Source organism: Theropithecus gelada, chromosome 11 (assembly GCF_003255815.1).
Source record: "Theropithecus gelada isolate Dixy chromosome 11, Tgel_1.0, whole genome shotgun sequence".
Taxonomy (NCBI): Eukaryota; Metazoa; Chordata; class Mammalia; order Primates; family Cercopithecidae; genus Theropithecus; species Theropithecus gelada.
Window position 1 is genome coordinate 102708647 of NC_037679.1, and position 17222 is coordinate 102725868.

Consider the following 17222-nt stretch of genomic DNA (forward strand, 5'->3'; position numbering starts at 1 on the left):
AATAAAATAACATCTCCAGTCTGAGCAACATAATGAGACCCCATCACTACAAAATATAAAAAACATTGGCTGGGCATGGTAGCATCCGCCTGTGGTCCCAGCTACCTGGGAGGCTAGGGTGGGAGGACTGCTTGAACCTAGGAGGTCAAGGCTGCAGTGAGCTGTGATCCTGCCACTGCACTCCAGCCTGGGCAACAGAGAAAAACCCTGTCTCAAAAATAAATAAATAAATAAATAAATAAATAAATAAATAAATAAAAATTTATGAAACATACTATTTCCTCCTTTTTGCTTATCTGTCAAGAAACTCAAAGCTACATTTCTTGTTCAATTGCAATAACGTTTTCAGACTAGATTTTCTATAACAATTCTCTTTTATTACAGTGACTCTTTTTTTTTAAGAACTGGAAAAAAAAGTATATGTAACATAGTAAAGAAATAAGTCTAAGTCAGGATAAAGTGAGTTCAGTGCCAGAAGAAAAATCACAACAGACTGCACTCAGGATTCACAGGCTGAAAGGAGTGTATGGGAGAAGACAGGAGGTGAGTTTTCCAGGAAAAGGTCATTCCAAGCTAAGAAGACAGATGGGCGAAGGTACAGGGATGGGAATGTGTGAGATACTTGGGAGAAAAGAGTTCAGATACAAGGAGGTTGGAACAGAAGGTGGGTTGTTTCATTAACTCTCAACACACAAAAAATCAACCCTTCTCTACTAAGCATCATATTGGCATGTTGTTCACATGTGTGAAATCTTTCCCATAAGCACAGTAAGGGTATTTTCATCTTACTCATCAGTGAGATCAAAGACCGGAGATGACATGACCATGTAATTTCAGCACAGACACAAGAAGCAACAATAAATCAAGAAGAATTAATGAATTTCATCAAGTGAGCACTCAGTAAATGCTCTGCAGTTGTAGTCATACAGATCACCAAGACCCGAATGCACTTTTGGTTTATGAACTTTTAAGCTTTTACCACGGCCCCCATACTGCCTGTCTTCTCTACTGAGCTCAAAGCAATTCATTCTTTGGAGGCCACAATCTATTCCTTACACTTTAAAGATGGAAAGACTGGAAAATGATCTGTGTAAGGATCATGGAACTTAACAGACAAAAGAAAAGCAAGGCCTCATTATATGTATGAGGGAAATGCAAAGTAGAATCTGTGGGTTCATGCTGAAAAATCCAAATTAGAACAGCTAATCAAGTGAGAGAGTGTGACTAGTTCAAGTGTTAATCACAAAATTCTCCATTGTCCATATTACAAATTAGACTCGTTTTTGGAAGCACGTATGCGATGAAGAGCAAACAGGTCAGTAACGCTGGAAAAAGGCAGTGAACTAACATGGAAAGTTGTCTAGTCAGCTTTGTGTAGTTGTTCAGTTGCTGTAGCCCTGTGTTTTTCAAACTGCAGGTCACAATCCATTAGTTGATCATGAAATCAATTTACAAAGTCACAAACAGCAATTTAAAAAATGTCTGTATCACTTAGTATTGTTTCATGAAACATTTATTCTAGTTAATATCAGGTATAAATATATAAACATATGTTCTGGGTCAGACTGCAAATAACCCCAGCCTCAGTCAAAAAAAGGTCTTTGAAAGCCGTTGCTATATTCTTCCCCACTGGGAAGTTAGGCTTGGGAATCAACAGGACTGAGACTACAAAACGCAGCTTAACCAAGAATTTCAGTACAATTGAATTGTGACTGCAAAGATTATATTGCAACATATTATTATGACAGGGCATGTGTGCCATATCTATGATATTTCTATATCAAATAGGTAAGAATTTATGAATGTCATAATGTCTGCACAGTTGTTCTAATATTTAATGCTAGATAAATGGTTTAGATCAACCGTTCTCAACTTTTTAGTCTCAAGACCCCTTTACACTCTTAAAAATCGTTTCTTAAATTACTTTTTATTTATTTATTTAGTTTTGAGATGGAGTCTCTATCACCCAGGCTGGAGTACAGAGGCAGGATCTCGGCTCACTGCAACCTCTGCCTCCCGGGTTCAAGCGATTCTCCTGCCTCAGTCTCCCAAGTAGCTGGGATTACAGGTGCCCACCACCACGCCCAGTTAATTTTTGTAATTTTAGTAGAGACAGGGTTTCACCATGTTGGCCAGGCTGGTCTTGAACTCCTGACCTTGTGATCTGCCCGCCTCAGCCTCTCAAAGTGCTGAGATTATAGGCGTGAGCCACTGCACCTGGCCCACTCTTAAAAAATATTAAGGACTCCCTCAGAGAACTTTTGTTTATATGAGTTATATCTACCTATATTTACCACGTTGGAAATTAAAAATAACTTTAAAGAGGCCGGGCTATGTGTGTTTTGTTTGGAGTATATGAAGAAACTCTGGCCTCATATGTAGATAATGTAGTTGGAAAAGAGATGGATATTTTAATAGACTTTTTCAGATAACTGTGGATATTCTTTTTGGACAATATACCAAAACTTGACAAGCTGGAGTTTCTCAAAGCTTAGCTGCAATGTACTATCTGAAATCCTATTAACTTTTCATACTGTTACATTAAAAATCCATTAGTCCACCTTGTCCTGGAATGGATCTTTTGCCTGTGCATGATTATGTAGCATGAGACATCGGTCATTTGGAAAATATTGGACCACTGAGTTAAGCAGATCTCTGAGATACTGACACTTTCCATTACACAAGATTTGTTAAAATTGCACTCATTAATATCATCATTGATCTCATCAGGAAAAAAACGTTAAATATTGAGACGTTGTCAAGCTCATGGCAGCAGATACACATTTTCTAAACTTTTCATTCTGGCTTGAAGGCTTAAAAATTATCATTGGCAGCAGTAATTGTCCCTTGTTTTCCTGAAAGTGACAGGCACACTTTATTTATTTTCAGGAAAATGTCTGTCAAGTACCTGTTTGAATAATCATAGTTTGCCCATCTTTCTTTCAAGTAAAATGTTTTATGAAAATAAAAAAAAAAACATGAATTCGGCCCACAACTCAAGCACAGAAGTATTTTCCTAGAGACAAGTATGACACACTTCATTTTGTAGCAGACGTGCTTTATGCCTATTTCCTATTTTTTCATGCAGAATACTAAAAAGAATGGTACCCAAGGATTAAGCTTCAATAAAATTTATAATTTTTACTGCTTATCAAGAACACCATCAGGTGACACTGGCTCTCTAGCTTTTTTTTTTTTTTTTAACTGAGAATGCAGGTTAGTGACGCGTGCGTACTTTCACTAGCAATACAGTTTGGTGTCCCTGCCATGATCGGGTTAAGCCACCAGCACTTTTAACCGCCATTGTCTGCAAAACGTCACCACAGTGAACAAGTCAAATAAGTCTTAGCATTGTCATCAAATTTTTTTTTTTTTTTTTTTTTTGACCTTGTAGATCCTTTGAAAGGGTCTCAGAAACTCCCAAGGGGTTCCAGGACCACACCACACTTTGAGAACCACTGGGTGTTAGCGCATTCAGAAATCAATTCAGTTCTCTTTCTCTTCAGAGTTCTTGATGCTCGAGGCTTATTTATTGTGATAGGTCTGATCACTGAAGCGCCAAAGAAAAGATATGCCAAGGCGTCGAACACATCCAAGAAGGAAGTCCTACCGCGCACACAGCTCAAAGGCTCGAGCGTGAAGAAAAACAGCTCTTGGAGAAAGAAACGGGATGCAGAGGGCAGGCCTGGGCTTGTCGTTGCCAGTGGCAACGATCCTCAGTGGGCGGAGCGCGGCCATCGATTAGTGAGGCCTTGCGTCAGTCGGCGGGCGGGAGGGTGTGGGTGACTGGAGCCGGAAAACGCCTCCCGGGCCTTGTGGTCGCCGTGGCTTCTTGGTAGCGAAGCAGCTCGCTCGTTCTGCGATCTATTGAGAGTGGCTTCCAAGAGCCCCGTGCCTATGTCGGGGAGGGAGGGAAGATGGCAGCCGTGGCGGCAGGCGGCCTGGTGGGGAAGGGGCGCGACATCAGCCTAGCGGCCCTGCAGCGCCACGACCCCTATATCAACCGCATCGTGGACGTGGCCAGCCAGGTGGCTCTGTACACCTTCGGCCATCGGGCCAACGAGTGGGTGCGTGCGGACGCGGCGGAGCAGTGCAGAGCAGGGTTGGGGTGGAGGCGGGGGGCGTCAGACTCAGGACTTGAGGACCCGGTGAGGGGGAGGAGACGTTGACGCCCTGGAGGTGGGTGGATCTGGGGCCTGAGGCCGAAGTTGTGGAGATGCGCTCCCGGGGGTTTGGGGGAAGGGAGGCGGATCTGTGGAGCTACCTGGAGTTGGGGAAAAGACTTAAATCTCTAACGTACCCAACGCTGGGAGACCAGACCGATCGGGTACCGCACCCTGAGAGCCGAAGGAAAGGAAGGACCTGATGCCTTAAGGTCGGAAGACCGATGTGCTCGAGACAGTAAAGCAGAGTTCTGTTACAGTGAATCTGTGGCTATGGGGGAGGCAGGGACAGCAGATGAATAAAAGTGCAGAGTTCTGATTTTGGAATGTCAGTCTTAGATAGGACAAAGAGAAATCAAAACTTGATAGAAGGGGAGAAATCTGCAAGTTGTAAACTAGGGAAACGCCAAGAAAAGAGCCAACCTCGTCAAATAAAAGACAAAATGGGGCAGGGTCCAACACTTAGAAGGAGGCTGATGCTCTTGGGAGGATTATTATACGACAGCCCACCAAGTTTGATATTGGAGGCCATTTGGGAGCCAGATTATTTTAGTGCTCTTCTCAAAGCAGAGTCCCAATAAATGGTAATGGAATGAAGTTTCATTGTCCTCACAGTTAGAATGGGGTAGAAGCCTAGAACACTGGAATCCTGTTACAGGAATTGCTGCTTGTAATTTTGTAACCCACCCACTCGAATGTAGAGAGATGTAATTTTCTTTCTTTCCTCATAATGATTTTTGTCCAAATAATATTCATCATCCATTATATATTGCCCATTAAATATCACATATATGATATCCATCATTTTAAAATAAGTTACAAAACAGTATGGAGAACTTAGCCTTGATGAATGGATTTCAGATAAACTTTTTGTGTTCTTCAAGTCGGTTGTATAAACATCAGAACTTAAGCAAGGAAAACATCCATGTTGAACAACTCTTGTTTTTTTTTTTAACACCCACATTCATCAGCCTGCTTATCTCCAGTGTAGTTCAGCAGCCTGTAGTAAAAACTCACCTGAAAATCATTAACATAAAAATAAAAAAGCAAGCAAGAATGGGATAGACAAACAGTTTTGCCCAAAGTTCTTAACAGAGGAAATTTACAGGAATGGGGCAAAGAATTTAGGTCTGCGCTCCTAGTAGCCAAACTCAAAAGGAGAACAGGAAGAGCTCTTTAATATTCATTCTTCTGTAATAGAAAGCCTACCACTTAATCAGGAGAAAGGTTATTTCCCCCTAGTTTCCAGGGGCATTTGTCATCTAGGTCTTTACATAAAGAACATTGAGCAACATAGTAGACAGTTTCCTCCATGGTAATTAAAAGTATATATGAAGATATTCTACATAAGGCTGTTTTGCTGCTGTGTAGAAAAATGCCAAAGGCATAATGTTATAATCCTGTAAAAGTTAATTCCATAGTAGAGAGATGAGGACCAGAGATGTATAGTTGTGTAAATTGACTTGACACTGGGATTCGAGTCTGGAGCATCCTGAGAAACTATTAATATAAAGAAAGTAGAGCATTTCTCTTGAATAATAGTTGTTTCCTGTAGGCTTTTGACCGTTATCTATGTGATAGATACCTTTTAAGATAGTTACAGATGTTTATTAGATACCTAAAGCCTCATCAAAAAGCAGATGTGTCACAATGCATTATTTACAGGAGTTATGTTTTCCTGCTTGCTGGACATGTTGCCTTCAGACGGTATAATTCACTCAGGAAAAGGTCATTCTTTCAAAGTTCTAATATTCAAGGCTGTCGTAGCCAGAAAAACAAAGAGAGAGACCTAGTTCAGCTGCAGAGCAGTTGCTGGAGGCAAACAAATTATGACCACTGTCTCCATGTGCTGTCACTCTGGGTGGGAGCCATTTGAATGTAAACCTAATAAGAATATGAGAACATTCTTGAGAAGAGAGGAGAAAGTATTTACAAGAAGGCAGGGAAGATGTTAAAGAGGGGAATTCTTATTGCCCTGAAAATGGATGAAGAATGACTTCAGCCTTTCAGAGGAGGAGAAATTAGGAAGGAAAGGTGTATAGAAAATGAACTGATTTAAAGAAGGATTAAGAAAGATTATGTCATGACTGGAATAGGAATTTTAGAGTTAGATCTTCTCCCTGTTGCCAGGAAAGATGCCCCCCTCCAAAATATTAATACCTGTGTGTCAATTGAAGACCATAGCCCTGGTATTTTCCAGCTGTCAGTCCTTAGACCAGTGGCTCCCAGCTGGAGTTGATTTTGCCCCCAGGTGACATTTGGCAGCGTCTGGAGACGTTTTTGGCTGTCGCACTGAAGGAAAGAGTGTTAGGACATCTGCAGAATAGAGGCCAGGTGAGCTGAGCCTGAAAACTGCCCTACAGTGACTGAGGTTGTGTTCCGAGCTAGTGGTTTTCTAAGTTTTTGGTGTAGCCAATTAACTCACAGTTTTTTAAAAGTGAAAAATGCCAAACTAAAACCTCTGGATAATGAGACCCAGGCATTTGAGATTGTTGAAAGCTTCATAGGTGACGCTGACGCTACATGCATGATTAAGAGAGATTTGGGAGGATAAGTTGAGGCCTACGTTTTGATTATTTTAATTGAGAATAATCAAGTTAAAATAGAGATTGTGCTGAGCTATTTTGTGTCAGTGTGCAGTCCCCAAAATTTGCAAAACAGCACTATTTTATATTCCATTTTGGGTTTTTTAGTATTTTGAATTCTGAATTGCTTATTTCTTTAGCACTTGTTAGATTTTATAATAGAATATAATATTAAATTGTCAAATTGTACTTTTAAAATTTAAGCTAAAATACCCCAGGACTGGTAACTAATACTTTAACATAAAAGTCCTCCTTAAAGGATCTAAGGAACATCTAATCTTGTTTTAACTATTCTCCACATCCCTAACCCTGGACTTTGCTCAGAAAGAAAAAAAAAATCTGGTTGCCCTTGGATAACTGTGGAGGGGCCAGGAAAATGCATGAATTTGGGCAGCTATAATAGAACAGAAATGTACATTTTCAAAGTCTCTTTTATCCAGGTATCATAGAGCACCTGACGTTTTTTTCATCAAAAGATCTGAGTATTGTAAGCTGGTTATCTCTTTTTTTTTTTTTTTTTGAGACGAAGTCTCGCTCTTGTCCCCCAGGCTGGAGTGCAATGGCGCAACCTAGGCTCACTGCAACCTCTGTCTCCCCGGTTCAAGCTATTCTCCTGCCTCAGCCTCCCTAGTATGCGGGATTACAGGCTCCTGCCATCACGCCCAGCTAATTTTTGTATTTTTAGTAGAGACGGGGTTTCTCCTTGTTGGCCAGGCTGGTCTCAAACTCCTGACCTCAGGTGATCCGCCTGCCTCGGACTCCCAAAGTGCTGGGATTACAGGTGTAAGCCACCGTGCCCGGCCTGGTTATCTCTTTTCAATGGAGAAACTGAGACATATCATAATAAGCTAATTAGCCCAGCATGATCTGGCAGGAACCCCACTATAGGTCCCAGGTTGTGATTACTGAAACACAACTCCTTTCTATGAACAAATTCATATTCTTTGTGTGTAATGCTGAATCAAAATCTTAAGGCCGGGCGCGGTGGCTCACGCCTGTAATCCCAGCACTTTGGGAGGCCGAGACGGGCGGATCACGAGGTCAGGAGATCGAGACCATCCTGGCTAACACGGTGAAACCCTGTCTCTACTAAAAATACAAAAAACTAGCTGGGCGTGGTGGCGGGCGCCTGTAGTCCCAGCTACTTGGGAGGCTGAGGCAGGAGAATGGAGTGAACCCGGGAGCTGGAGCTTGCAGTGAGCTGAGATCCGGCCACTGCACTCCAGCCTGGGCGGCAGAGCGAGACTCCGTCTCAAAAAAAATAAAAATAAAAATCTTAGTTTTGACAATTGCTTGTTTTAAGTGACAGATTAATTTTAGGAGAAGCATGCCTTTTACATTTCTGACCTTGGAATTTTAAAAACTAAAATGTGGCATTAAAGGTTTTTTTTTTTTTTTTTTTTTAATTAAGAGAATTTCTGTTACATCAAGGAAGAAAGGAAACAAGTCAGAAGCTATTTAGTTTTATGTGTGCTGTATATAGATATCCTGATTCGGATCTCTAAGATGAAACAGTCCAAAGTCAAATACTGGAATACCAGGAGAGTGTTTTGATCTTGTGGGGCGTGATCCTGACGGTACATAGAGGTTCTGCAAAGTCCTAGTTCTGTCACCTGTATCTTGGCTCAGTTTCCTGACAATATAATGGGTAATACCAAATACTTAGTTTTTACAAATTTATTTTTAAATGCTTTGTGGACTTGTGAATACATGCTGACTGAATCATTTAAACTTTAGGGACAGCCAAAAATTTGTTCAGGTAGCATTTACTGTACTGTAGGGGCCATTTTCCTGATTAATACCTTAGTGGTTTGGGTTTAAGTAATTCTTAGTGCTTAAAGTACACTCAGGATATACATTTGTCAACAGATAGGAATTAACCACGTTTGTTTTCAAAGAAAGATAAGTAATGTTTCTGTATATATATTTTTTCATTTTGACTTGGATATTTTTCAAAGTACAGGGGCAAATGAGCCACATTTCAGAAATCAGGATATGTTGCACAGTATGTGGTAGTGATTTATACAAACTTTATAGTGGATCTAGTTTAAGGATGAAGTCCCTGACTTTCTTACCTATGCTTATATGTTAGGGAAAAAACTGGCTAAAGTTGTTTCGTCATTTATTTATTTATTTATTTATTTATTTATTTATTTATAAGAGACAGGGTCTCCCTCTGTTGCCCAGGCTGGAATGCAGTGGTACAATCATAGCTCACTGTAGCCTCAGACTCCTGGGCTGAAGCCATCCTCCCTCCTCAGCCTCCTGAGTAGCTGAGACTACAGGCATGTGTCATCACACCTGGCTAATTAAAAAAATTTTTGTTTTGTAGAGACAGGGTCTCACTATGTTGCCCAGGCTGGTCTCAAACTGAACTCCTGGCCACAAGTGATCCTTCTGTCTCGGCCTCCCTGAGTGCTGGGATTACAGACATGAGCCACTGTACCTAGTCTAAATTCTTTATTTATAATTTCATATTCCATAATAATAAACATCTTGAGATTAAAAATTTTGTTACTAAGTAATGATTTTTTATAGCCATTTACTCTTGATAATAACTTGATACGATTTGTGCCATAATGGATTTTGTTTTCAGGACTTGTAATATAATTTCATGGGCAGAGAGTATGTTGTTGAGCTGAGGCAGTGAGTGGCTCTCAGACTGGCATACATCAGAATCACCGGGACAGGTTAATGAAAACCAGATTGCTGAGCACCATCCCCAGCGTTGCTGATTCCGTAGGTTTGGGTAGGAGCCCAAGCACTTGCAGGTCTAGTAAGTTCCAGGTGATGCTGATGCCGCTGATCTGGGGATAACACTTTGAGGCCCACTGAACTAAAGTGAATGAGAAATTGGCTGAAATTGCTTGAGCATGTGAAAGGATCATGCCTTGTGTGCCTTTTAAAAATTGCTGTTTTGACATTACACTTTTTTTTTAAAAGGGCGTATTTTTCACCCAAATTATAGAGTACTTAAATTTTGAATGATTATGGTCATGAATATTAATAATAAAATATCAGGGGTTTAAATAGAATGCTGAAATTAAACCATGTAAATTGCAGAAGTACATTTTAAATTCTGAATTACAATAGGCTTGGTTACTGGTTAATCAAACACCTGGATAGTTACATGTATGTTTTTTAGTATGCATTATATGGATGAATATTATCATAATGGCCCGGCTTCCTGCCTTTGGAGAAATGGAAAAGAAATGTCAAATGAACTAGTTGAAGCATCATTTTAACTTTACCACCTCTCCCGGATTTTCTCAGGCAAATTTCTTGAGTCCTAACTTGGTGGTACTTGTGTAACTTTACTTCAGGGATCTCGGGGCAGACCTTGACTGTAAATAGACTACACTAAGTAGGTGACTGATTCATCTGAGAACTCTGTGGCCATCATTGCCCTCTCTATCTAGCAGCTAAAGTAGAGTTATTGACAGATCATCTGCTCTCCTAAGTGACTGGATATGGCAAGAGAAAATGAACCAGGAAAACAAAATGAAGAATAGTGAAATGCAGACACCAGTGATGTCTGCAGCTTGCTCCATACCCAGTGTGGTGGCTGGAGAAAAAGGCAGCGCTCTTCTTTCTAATTAAATCCACGTAGCACACTTACTTTCTCGTCGTTTCAGCTAGAGGTATGTTGCTCTCCCTGTATTTGGTAAAGAGAGATAATGATGGTTTATTTTGTAAATGACAGAAGAAAGCCTGCTTCCTGCTGCCTAGTCTGCAGAGGCACACTGATGGCCCAGAGCTTGCTTTCTCCTTTTCCTGAGAATCACGCCTCATGTTGGGTGTATTTGGCCCATTGCAGTTTCACCTGCTTGAAGTTGGATATAATTCCTATTCCATGAGAAGTTGTTTTATACCTTTGTGAATGAGGAGAACATACATGTCTTGTGTGTTTTGTTTTTATTGTTTAGGAGAAAACTGATGTGGAAGGAACCTTATTTGTTTATACAAGGTAAGAGTGTTTCACTTTTATAAAGAAACTAACAATCTTTGAGATAATATTTTAGCTCAATTGTGTCACTCTTCAAGTGCATGCAGTTTTATTTCAAAAAGAAGTAAAAGAATTAAATCTCAGTTTTGAAGTTATTAGTTGACATGAAGAAGGGAATAAATACTGAATAATGTCACCGGGTATGTTGTGATGAATACTAATTTCAGAATATAATTTAAACTTCAATATAGATGAACTTAAATCATTGACTGAGCACTGTTTAAAATAGATTAAATATTCTTTGATTCAAATGAATGGCACAAAGTTCTTGAATATAATGCATTGGCCAGGAGCTAGAAGAACACTATGAGAAATACTAGATTGTTCAGTTAATATTTGGAAAAGGGTTTCATTGATCATTTTTATTTATTTATTTTTTTGAGATGGAGTCTCGCTCAGTTGCCAAGGCTGGAGTGCAGTGGCACGATCACAACTCTCAGCTCACTGCAACCTCTGCCTCCTGAGTTCAAGTGATTCTCCAGCCTCAGCCTCTTGAGTAGCTGGGATTACAGGCGCACGCCACTATGCCTGGCTAATTTTTTTTGTATTTTTAGTAGAGACGGAGGTTTCACCATGTTGGTCAGGCTGGTCTCAAACTCCTGACCTTGTGATCCACCCGCCTCAGCCTCCCAAAGTGCTGGGATTACAGGCGTGAGCCACCGCGCCTGGCCGTTGATCATTTTTCTCCCACCACCGACTCTTTAAAAAAGCGTGATCCAGAATTGAAGATGTCTTTTAGTCCTCCATTGTCTAGTTAACAGAATATGTTTCAGGATAGATTTAATAAGCTCATGTTTTTAGTCATTTCTTGTTATATTATTAATATCAAATTACAAGTGCATATAGAGACATACATTATGTATATTGGCTCAACAAATAAACTTTTCATTCACATAAACATTCACATAAAATGTCATAGCGAAAGGTCATCACCTTCATTGGGGGTACAAAGATGAAATTAAAAGGCCTAATATAAACCTTTCTAGGGGTATCAGTTTCACTGGGGAGACAGGAAACATACACACACAAGTGTATTTTCTTTCTACATATATCCATGTTTATGGTAAGCCACAATACAGGATAGAGTACCCCAAGTGCCAGTGGATAGATTCTGAGCAATGAATGGACTGCTGTGATCGTGGAAGGCTTTATAGCAAGCTTGTCCAACCCGTGGCCCGCTGGACAAATGTGGCCCGGGATGGCTTTGAATGTAGCCTGACAGAAATTTGTAAACTTTTTTAAAACATTAGAAGATTTTTTTTTAAGCTCATCAGCTATTGTTAGTGTATTTTATGTGTGGCCCAAGACAATTCTTCCCCTTCCAGGGTATCCCAGGGAGGCCAAAACATTGGATACCCCTGCTTTATAGAGTGATGGGTCTTGAATTGGGCCTCAGGAATATGGTAGAACTTAGCTTGCATAGAGGAGAGGGAAGGCAGTCTCAGCAGGAAGAATGGCAAAAGCAGAGGCATAGAACCTGGTGTGTAAAAGGGCCAGTGAGGGAGATGTGGTGCAGAGGGCTTATACTGGTTTGTGGTAGTTAGCAAGTGTAAAGAGATTTGCTGACTTGGAATGGCAGACTCTGGATTTTGAGATTTATTTTCTTAGCAGTAGGAAGTTATTGAAGGCTTACGAACAGGAGCGTAATAGAGAAAATGTGTGGGGAAAGTCAGTGTGTTAACTTCATGGGGATGCACTGGTTCTGGAAGAAATTGGAGTCAGGACAGTGAGAAGATTATTGCAGTGGAGTAGATATGAAATGATGAGAGTTGGGATTAGAATAATAGAAATTGAGGGCCGGGCGCGGTGGCTCAAGCCTGTAATCCCAGCACTTTGGGAGGCCGAGACGGGCGGATCACGAGGTCAGGAGATCGAGACCATCCTGGCTAACACGGTGAAACCCCGTCTCTATTAAAAAATAGAAAAAAACTAGCCGGGCGAAGTGGCGACGCCTGTAGTCCCAGCTACTCGGGAGGCTGAGGCAGGAGAATGGCGGGAACCCGGGAGGCGGAGCTTGCAGTGAGCCGAGATCGCGCCACTGCACTCCAGCCTGGGCGACAGAGCAAGACTCCGTCTCAAAAAAAAAAAAAAAAAAAAAAAAAAAGAATAATAGAAATTGAAATGGAAAGGGCATTGCAATGGTGAAATTTTTAAAATGACAATATTTTGAACATGGAAGATTGAGAATGACAGGAGCATTGGTGGAACAGAAAGACAGGAGGTCAAGAATATGGTTTGAGGATCAGCCCTCATTTTACTTTGAAGTAATGATCTGGATTGGTAGCAGGACATTCGGGTGGAGGTGTCCAGCCCCTCAGAGTAAGGGCAGGGCTGGAGATGGTTTGGAGTTGTCTGAAGTAGTTTGGTAGTTGAAGCCATGAAAGAAAGCTGTTCCCTGGAGGAGTGAGTGTAAAGTGGAACCGATGAGGGTTTATGGTTAGGTTTGAGGGCCAGCAAGGATACAGAGGAGTCAGCGAGAAAGATAAAAGCAGGACTAGAACAGCACAGAGAGGCCCACTGGGGGCAAAGTGTGGGCATGATGGAGGTCTGTGTGTGCCGGGCAGGAGGGAGCTCAGCTGCAGGGGAGGAAGGTCTGTTCCAGTGGAGGCAACAATGGGAGGGGGAAGGAAGGAATGGGAGGCAAGGCCAGCATACTCGGTGACAAGGAGGTGAGGTTCTTTACAGTCTCGGAAAAGCAGTGGAGTACCCAAGAACCATTGGCGTATTCGTCTCCATTATGCTCCCGAACATCCAGAGCGCCGGAGCATGCCCCCAAGCAGGTTTAGTCAATAGAGTATGAGCGCTCTTGAGGATTCTGAAGTTTACAACAAAAGCCATAGGGTTGAACTGTACTACGTGCCGTGCGCACAGGGTCCATTCTCACTCATTTCTCACAACAGGTATTATTACTCTCGGAGAAGTGACAGAAAAAATGTATTTGTATGTATTAATGATTGATTTTGGGAATTTTTAGTAGGGTTTTTTTTTTTTTTAACTATGGAAGAGGAACAAATCATACAAGTATTTTCTTTTGTACATCCAAACCAAATATAGGTTTGTATTTTCAAGGATTTCTTACTACAAGTTTCTAATGGAACTCTCAATTAAACAAAACATTAAATTGAGAAAATAATCCTTTGCTTTTTTTTAGTCTCTTCTCCAAATCTAACTCCTCAAGAATAGGATGCCTCCCTTATCCCCTGCAAAACAAAAACCTCCCAGATCCTAGTATGTGGAGGCCTTTCTTCAGTAGAGAATTACAAAAAGCATGGAAAACTCATGGTGGTTGGGGGGCGGGAGGCGTGTTACAGGGAATGGAGCTGGCAGTGATGTATTTTGACTTCTCTTATGGAAGTCGCTTTAGAGCAACTGGCACATGTATCCCCTGGGCCTATTTTCTAAATTATGAGATGGTATAGTAGCCGTGCTATTAAAGAGGTGAGATCCAGTTGTGATAATGAAATACGGGAAGAATCAAATTCTGATTCTTGTATGAAAACACTTAATCCCATTTAAAAAATCATTTATTTCCTCCCGTGCCTTCCTTTCTGTAATAGAGAGTTCATCGAGACACCCACTGGTGATTTCTGAACTTGGCGCGTCCAGAAGGCCCCCAGCAGAGCTCTTTGGGAGTTCATTGTCATTCTTCTCTGAGTTTCAGCGGAAGTGATGATCGTGATTATTTCTGTATTGATTGTGTGCTTACCACCACTTTACCCCTTGGTAAAATAAGCTAGGCAAGGACTGCCTCCCATCAGTTTTAAAATTGGAGGTTTCAGGAGAAAATCCTGGCAGTGGTTGTGTAGCTGTGTTCCTTGATCAGTATCAAATAGAGGCAAAATAAAACTAAGACATAAACAACTTGTCTTCCTGTTGCTCATAACATTTCTGTGGGTTTGTTAATAACAGCCCTAGCACCCTCATTTAAAGTAAATAAATGAATTCTGCTTGCTTCAGCTTCAGTGTGTAAATATGTGGTGTTTCATTTGTCACCGGAAGTTGAACAGTTGAATTACTATATGGCTGTCACCCAAGGGTAGACGAATGCACATGTAGTTGTTAGAGTTTATACTCAGTATGATTTGGATTCTTTTCTGCCTGGCAGAGTAGGCATTCAAGGTTTATTGAGTGAAATGAAAATAAAACGTCACTAAATGTCACATTTTTATAGAGAAAAACTTCTATAGTGGTTTATCTGTGAAGCTGTTTGCTTTGCATTGAAGAAAACAAAGTATCTGCCCTTTGCACTGTTATGTAAACTTCTAGTTCAGGCTGTGTCCTCACAAACTCATTGTTGAGAGTTGATTCATATGGCTAAGAGATTTTGCAGCCTTCAGTTTCAGACTAACACTTAACATTTTCTATGAAAATTTTCTTCATATAATTGTGATGTACACTCTAATATTAACTACCAAGATTGTTTAAAAATATCTTTAATTAATTTAACTTTTAAAAAGTATTCTTTAAAAGTCAGTAATATTTTAAAAAGTAGTTACTCTGCCTTAAAGGAATTTACAACGTAGGTAAAGAAATAAACAAACAACAACTGTATACACACATACACACACACACACACACACCCCCCCCACAAATGAAGTGTGACTCAATTTTACCGAATGAGTCATCATGACAGTGCTGCTGCATTACATGGGAATTAGTCCATAATGATGCCAGTGGTGGAGAAGTATGTGTACAGGCTGCTTGTATAAAGCTGCATATACAAACAAAAGTTGAGAGACACATCAGAATGTACTATACTGAAAATATAGCATACTAAGCAATTTGTCTATTGATCTCCCGCTGACCCCTTGTGATTTTTAGGTCTGCTTCTCCAAAGCACGGATTCACCATTATGAATAGGCTGAGCATGGAAAATAGGACAGAACCTATTACTAAAGACTTGGATTTCCAACTCCAGGACCCTTTCCTTCTCTACAGAAATGCCAGATGTGAGTCTTTCTTACTACATTGGGTAGTTTTACATCTGAAGTTTGGCCAAGTGTTTAAAATTGTACAGTGTATGCTGTTGTGTTTGCATTTGGTATCAGTGGCTATGGGGGGTGGTCAGCATTTTAACAAATGCTAATGTTTAGGAAATGCATGCCTAACTGATGGAATAGATGCTTCCTCAGAAGAGTTTAAGTGAATATAAATATGATGATATAAACCTTTAAACTCTGTCTTTTGAAGCTTTATGGATTTGTAGTGTGAACCCATTGCTGATCTTAAGCCTGAGCAGGGCTGGGTGAGGCAAGTTGTTAGTGAGGAGACTCCAGAGAGACACATAGGTGGCGCCCTGAACGAAGAAGTGACAGGTCTGCTATGGCACTTTTTCTTGATGTATCACTTTTGGCCCGGTGTGCTGACAAAGTGTTTGAGGGCCTGTGTTGTAGGAGTGCCATCTTCTGAATACAAGTAAATAAAAAATCAAAGTCCAAAAAGTGTCTTTCCGTCATTAAGAATTTAATAACCCTTTGTAATGTGGAAGTCATAGTAGGTAACTAAATAGTCCTTGTCAGATTTGAAATGAAGTAGCCATCACCTTTCTAATACTACAGTTTACTCTCATATCGTTTTCTGACCACTTGTGTTGCACTGCTGGTCAGCCCAGAGGAAGATTGCTGAAAATATGCCAGTTGCAGGGACATCTCCACCCACAGAAAACAAGAACATAATATATAAATATGTATGTGTGCACATGTGTGCACACACATGCACCTTACGCTTTGTGGACAGCTTTCATAAAGACCTTGCAGTGAAGAAATGTTTGCTTTATATTTTTCATCCTACTCTTTGAACTCAAGATACAAGAATTTGCCTACCATATACTATTCAGTATAATTTAAATAGTGAGTATAATGTAAATAATATTTGACATTTTAACCCCAACGCATCATTAAGATGCATTAAAATGATGCTATATATAATTGTCATAATAGGTGGTCATCCTGTTATTTAGAGAATAAATTTTTATGAGAGGAAAAAAATAAAGCTATTGAAACTATAATATGACTTACTAATGGCAGGTCCTGTGAAATGAAGTTTTGCAATATAGAAAAATATTGTGTTTTCTCCTCATGTTTCTTTGCCAAAAGGTACACTTTATCAATTGTAGTTGATTACTAAAAGATTTGGATTTCCAACTCCAAGACCCTTTCCTTCTCTACAGAAATGCCAGTTTGAATTGTTTATAGTTTGAATTGTTTTGTGTGCTTATAGTTATGTCAGGTTTTTTTAAGATTATTAGATTTTATGTCAAATTAATATATAATTTAAGTCCTAATAAAATAACTACAAAGTTACCTATAATCATCATTTTTGGTTGCTTTTATTTTGGATAAATACATGGTCTGGTCAGTTATAGGTAATATTTTAAATTCTTATTATATATCACGTATTAACTACTATATCAAAAATATAAAAATGCAAACTCTCTTTAATGCATCAATTTTAAAAATAACCTCCTTA

At 40.1% G+C, this 17222-nt stretch overlaps 1 protein-coding gene across 2 annotated transcripts in view; it reads left to right on the forward strand.

Annotated features, from left to right (window-relative positions):
- Nucleotides 1-3814: 3814 nt before the first annotated feature.
- The window catches only part of DCP1B (decapping mRNA 1B), a 59279-nt gene continuing 45871 nt past the window's right edge, over nt 3815-17222 (forward strand). Inside the window, exons 1-3 of one of the 2 annotated variants that reach the window (XM_025400908.1) lie at nt 3815-4067; nt 10675-10715; nt 15576-15703. In XM_025400908.1, the coding sequence (XP_025256693.1) occupies nt 3918-4067; nt 10675-10715; nt 15576-15703 (319 nt within the window). In that variant the 5' untranslated portion in view covers nt 3815-3917. Of the gene's footprint in view, nt 4149-10674; nt 10716-15575; nt 15704-17222 lie in introns of both variants that reach the window. The other variant, XM_025400907.1, reaches the window with a different exon arrangement.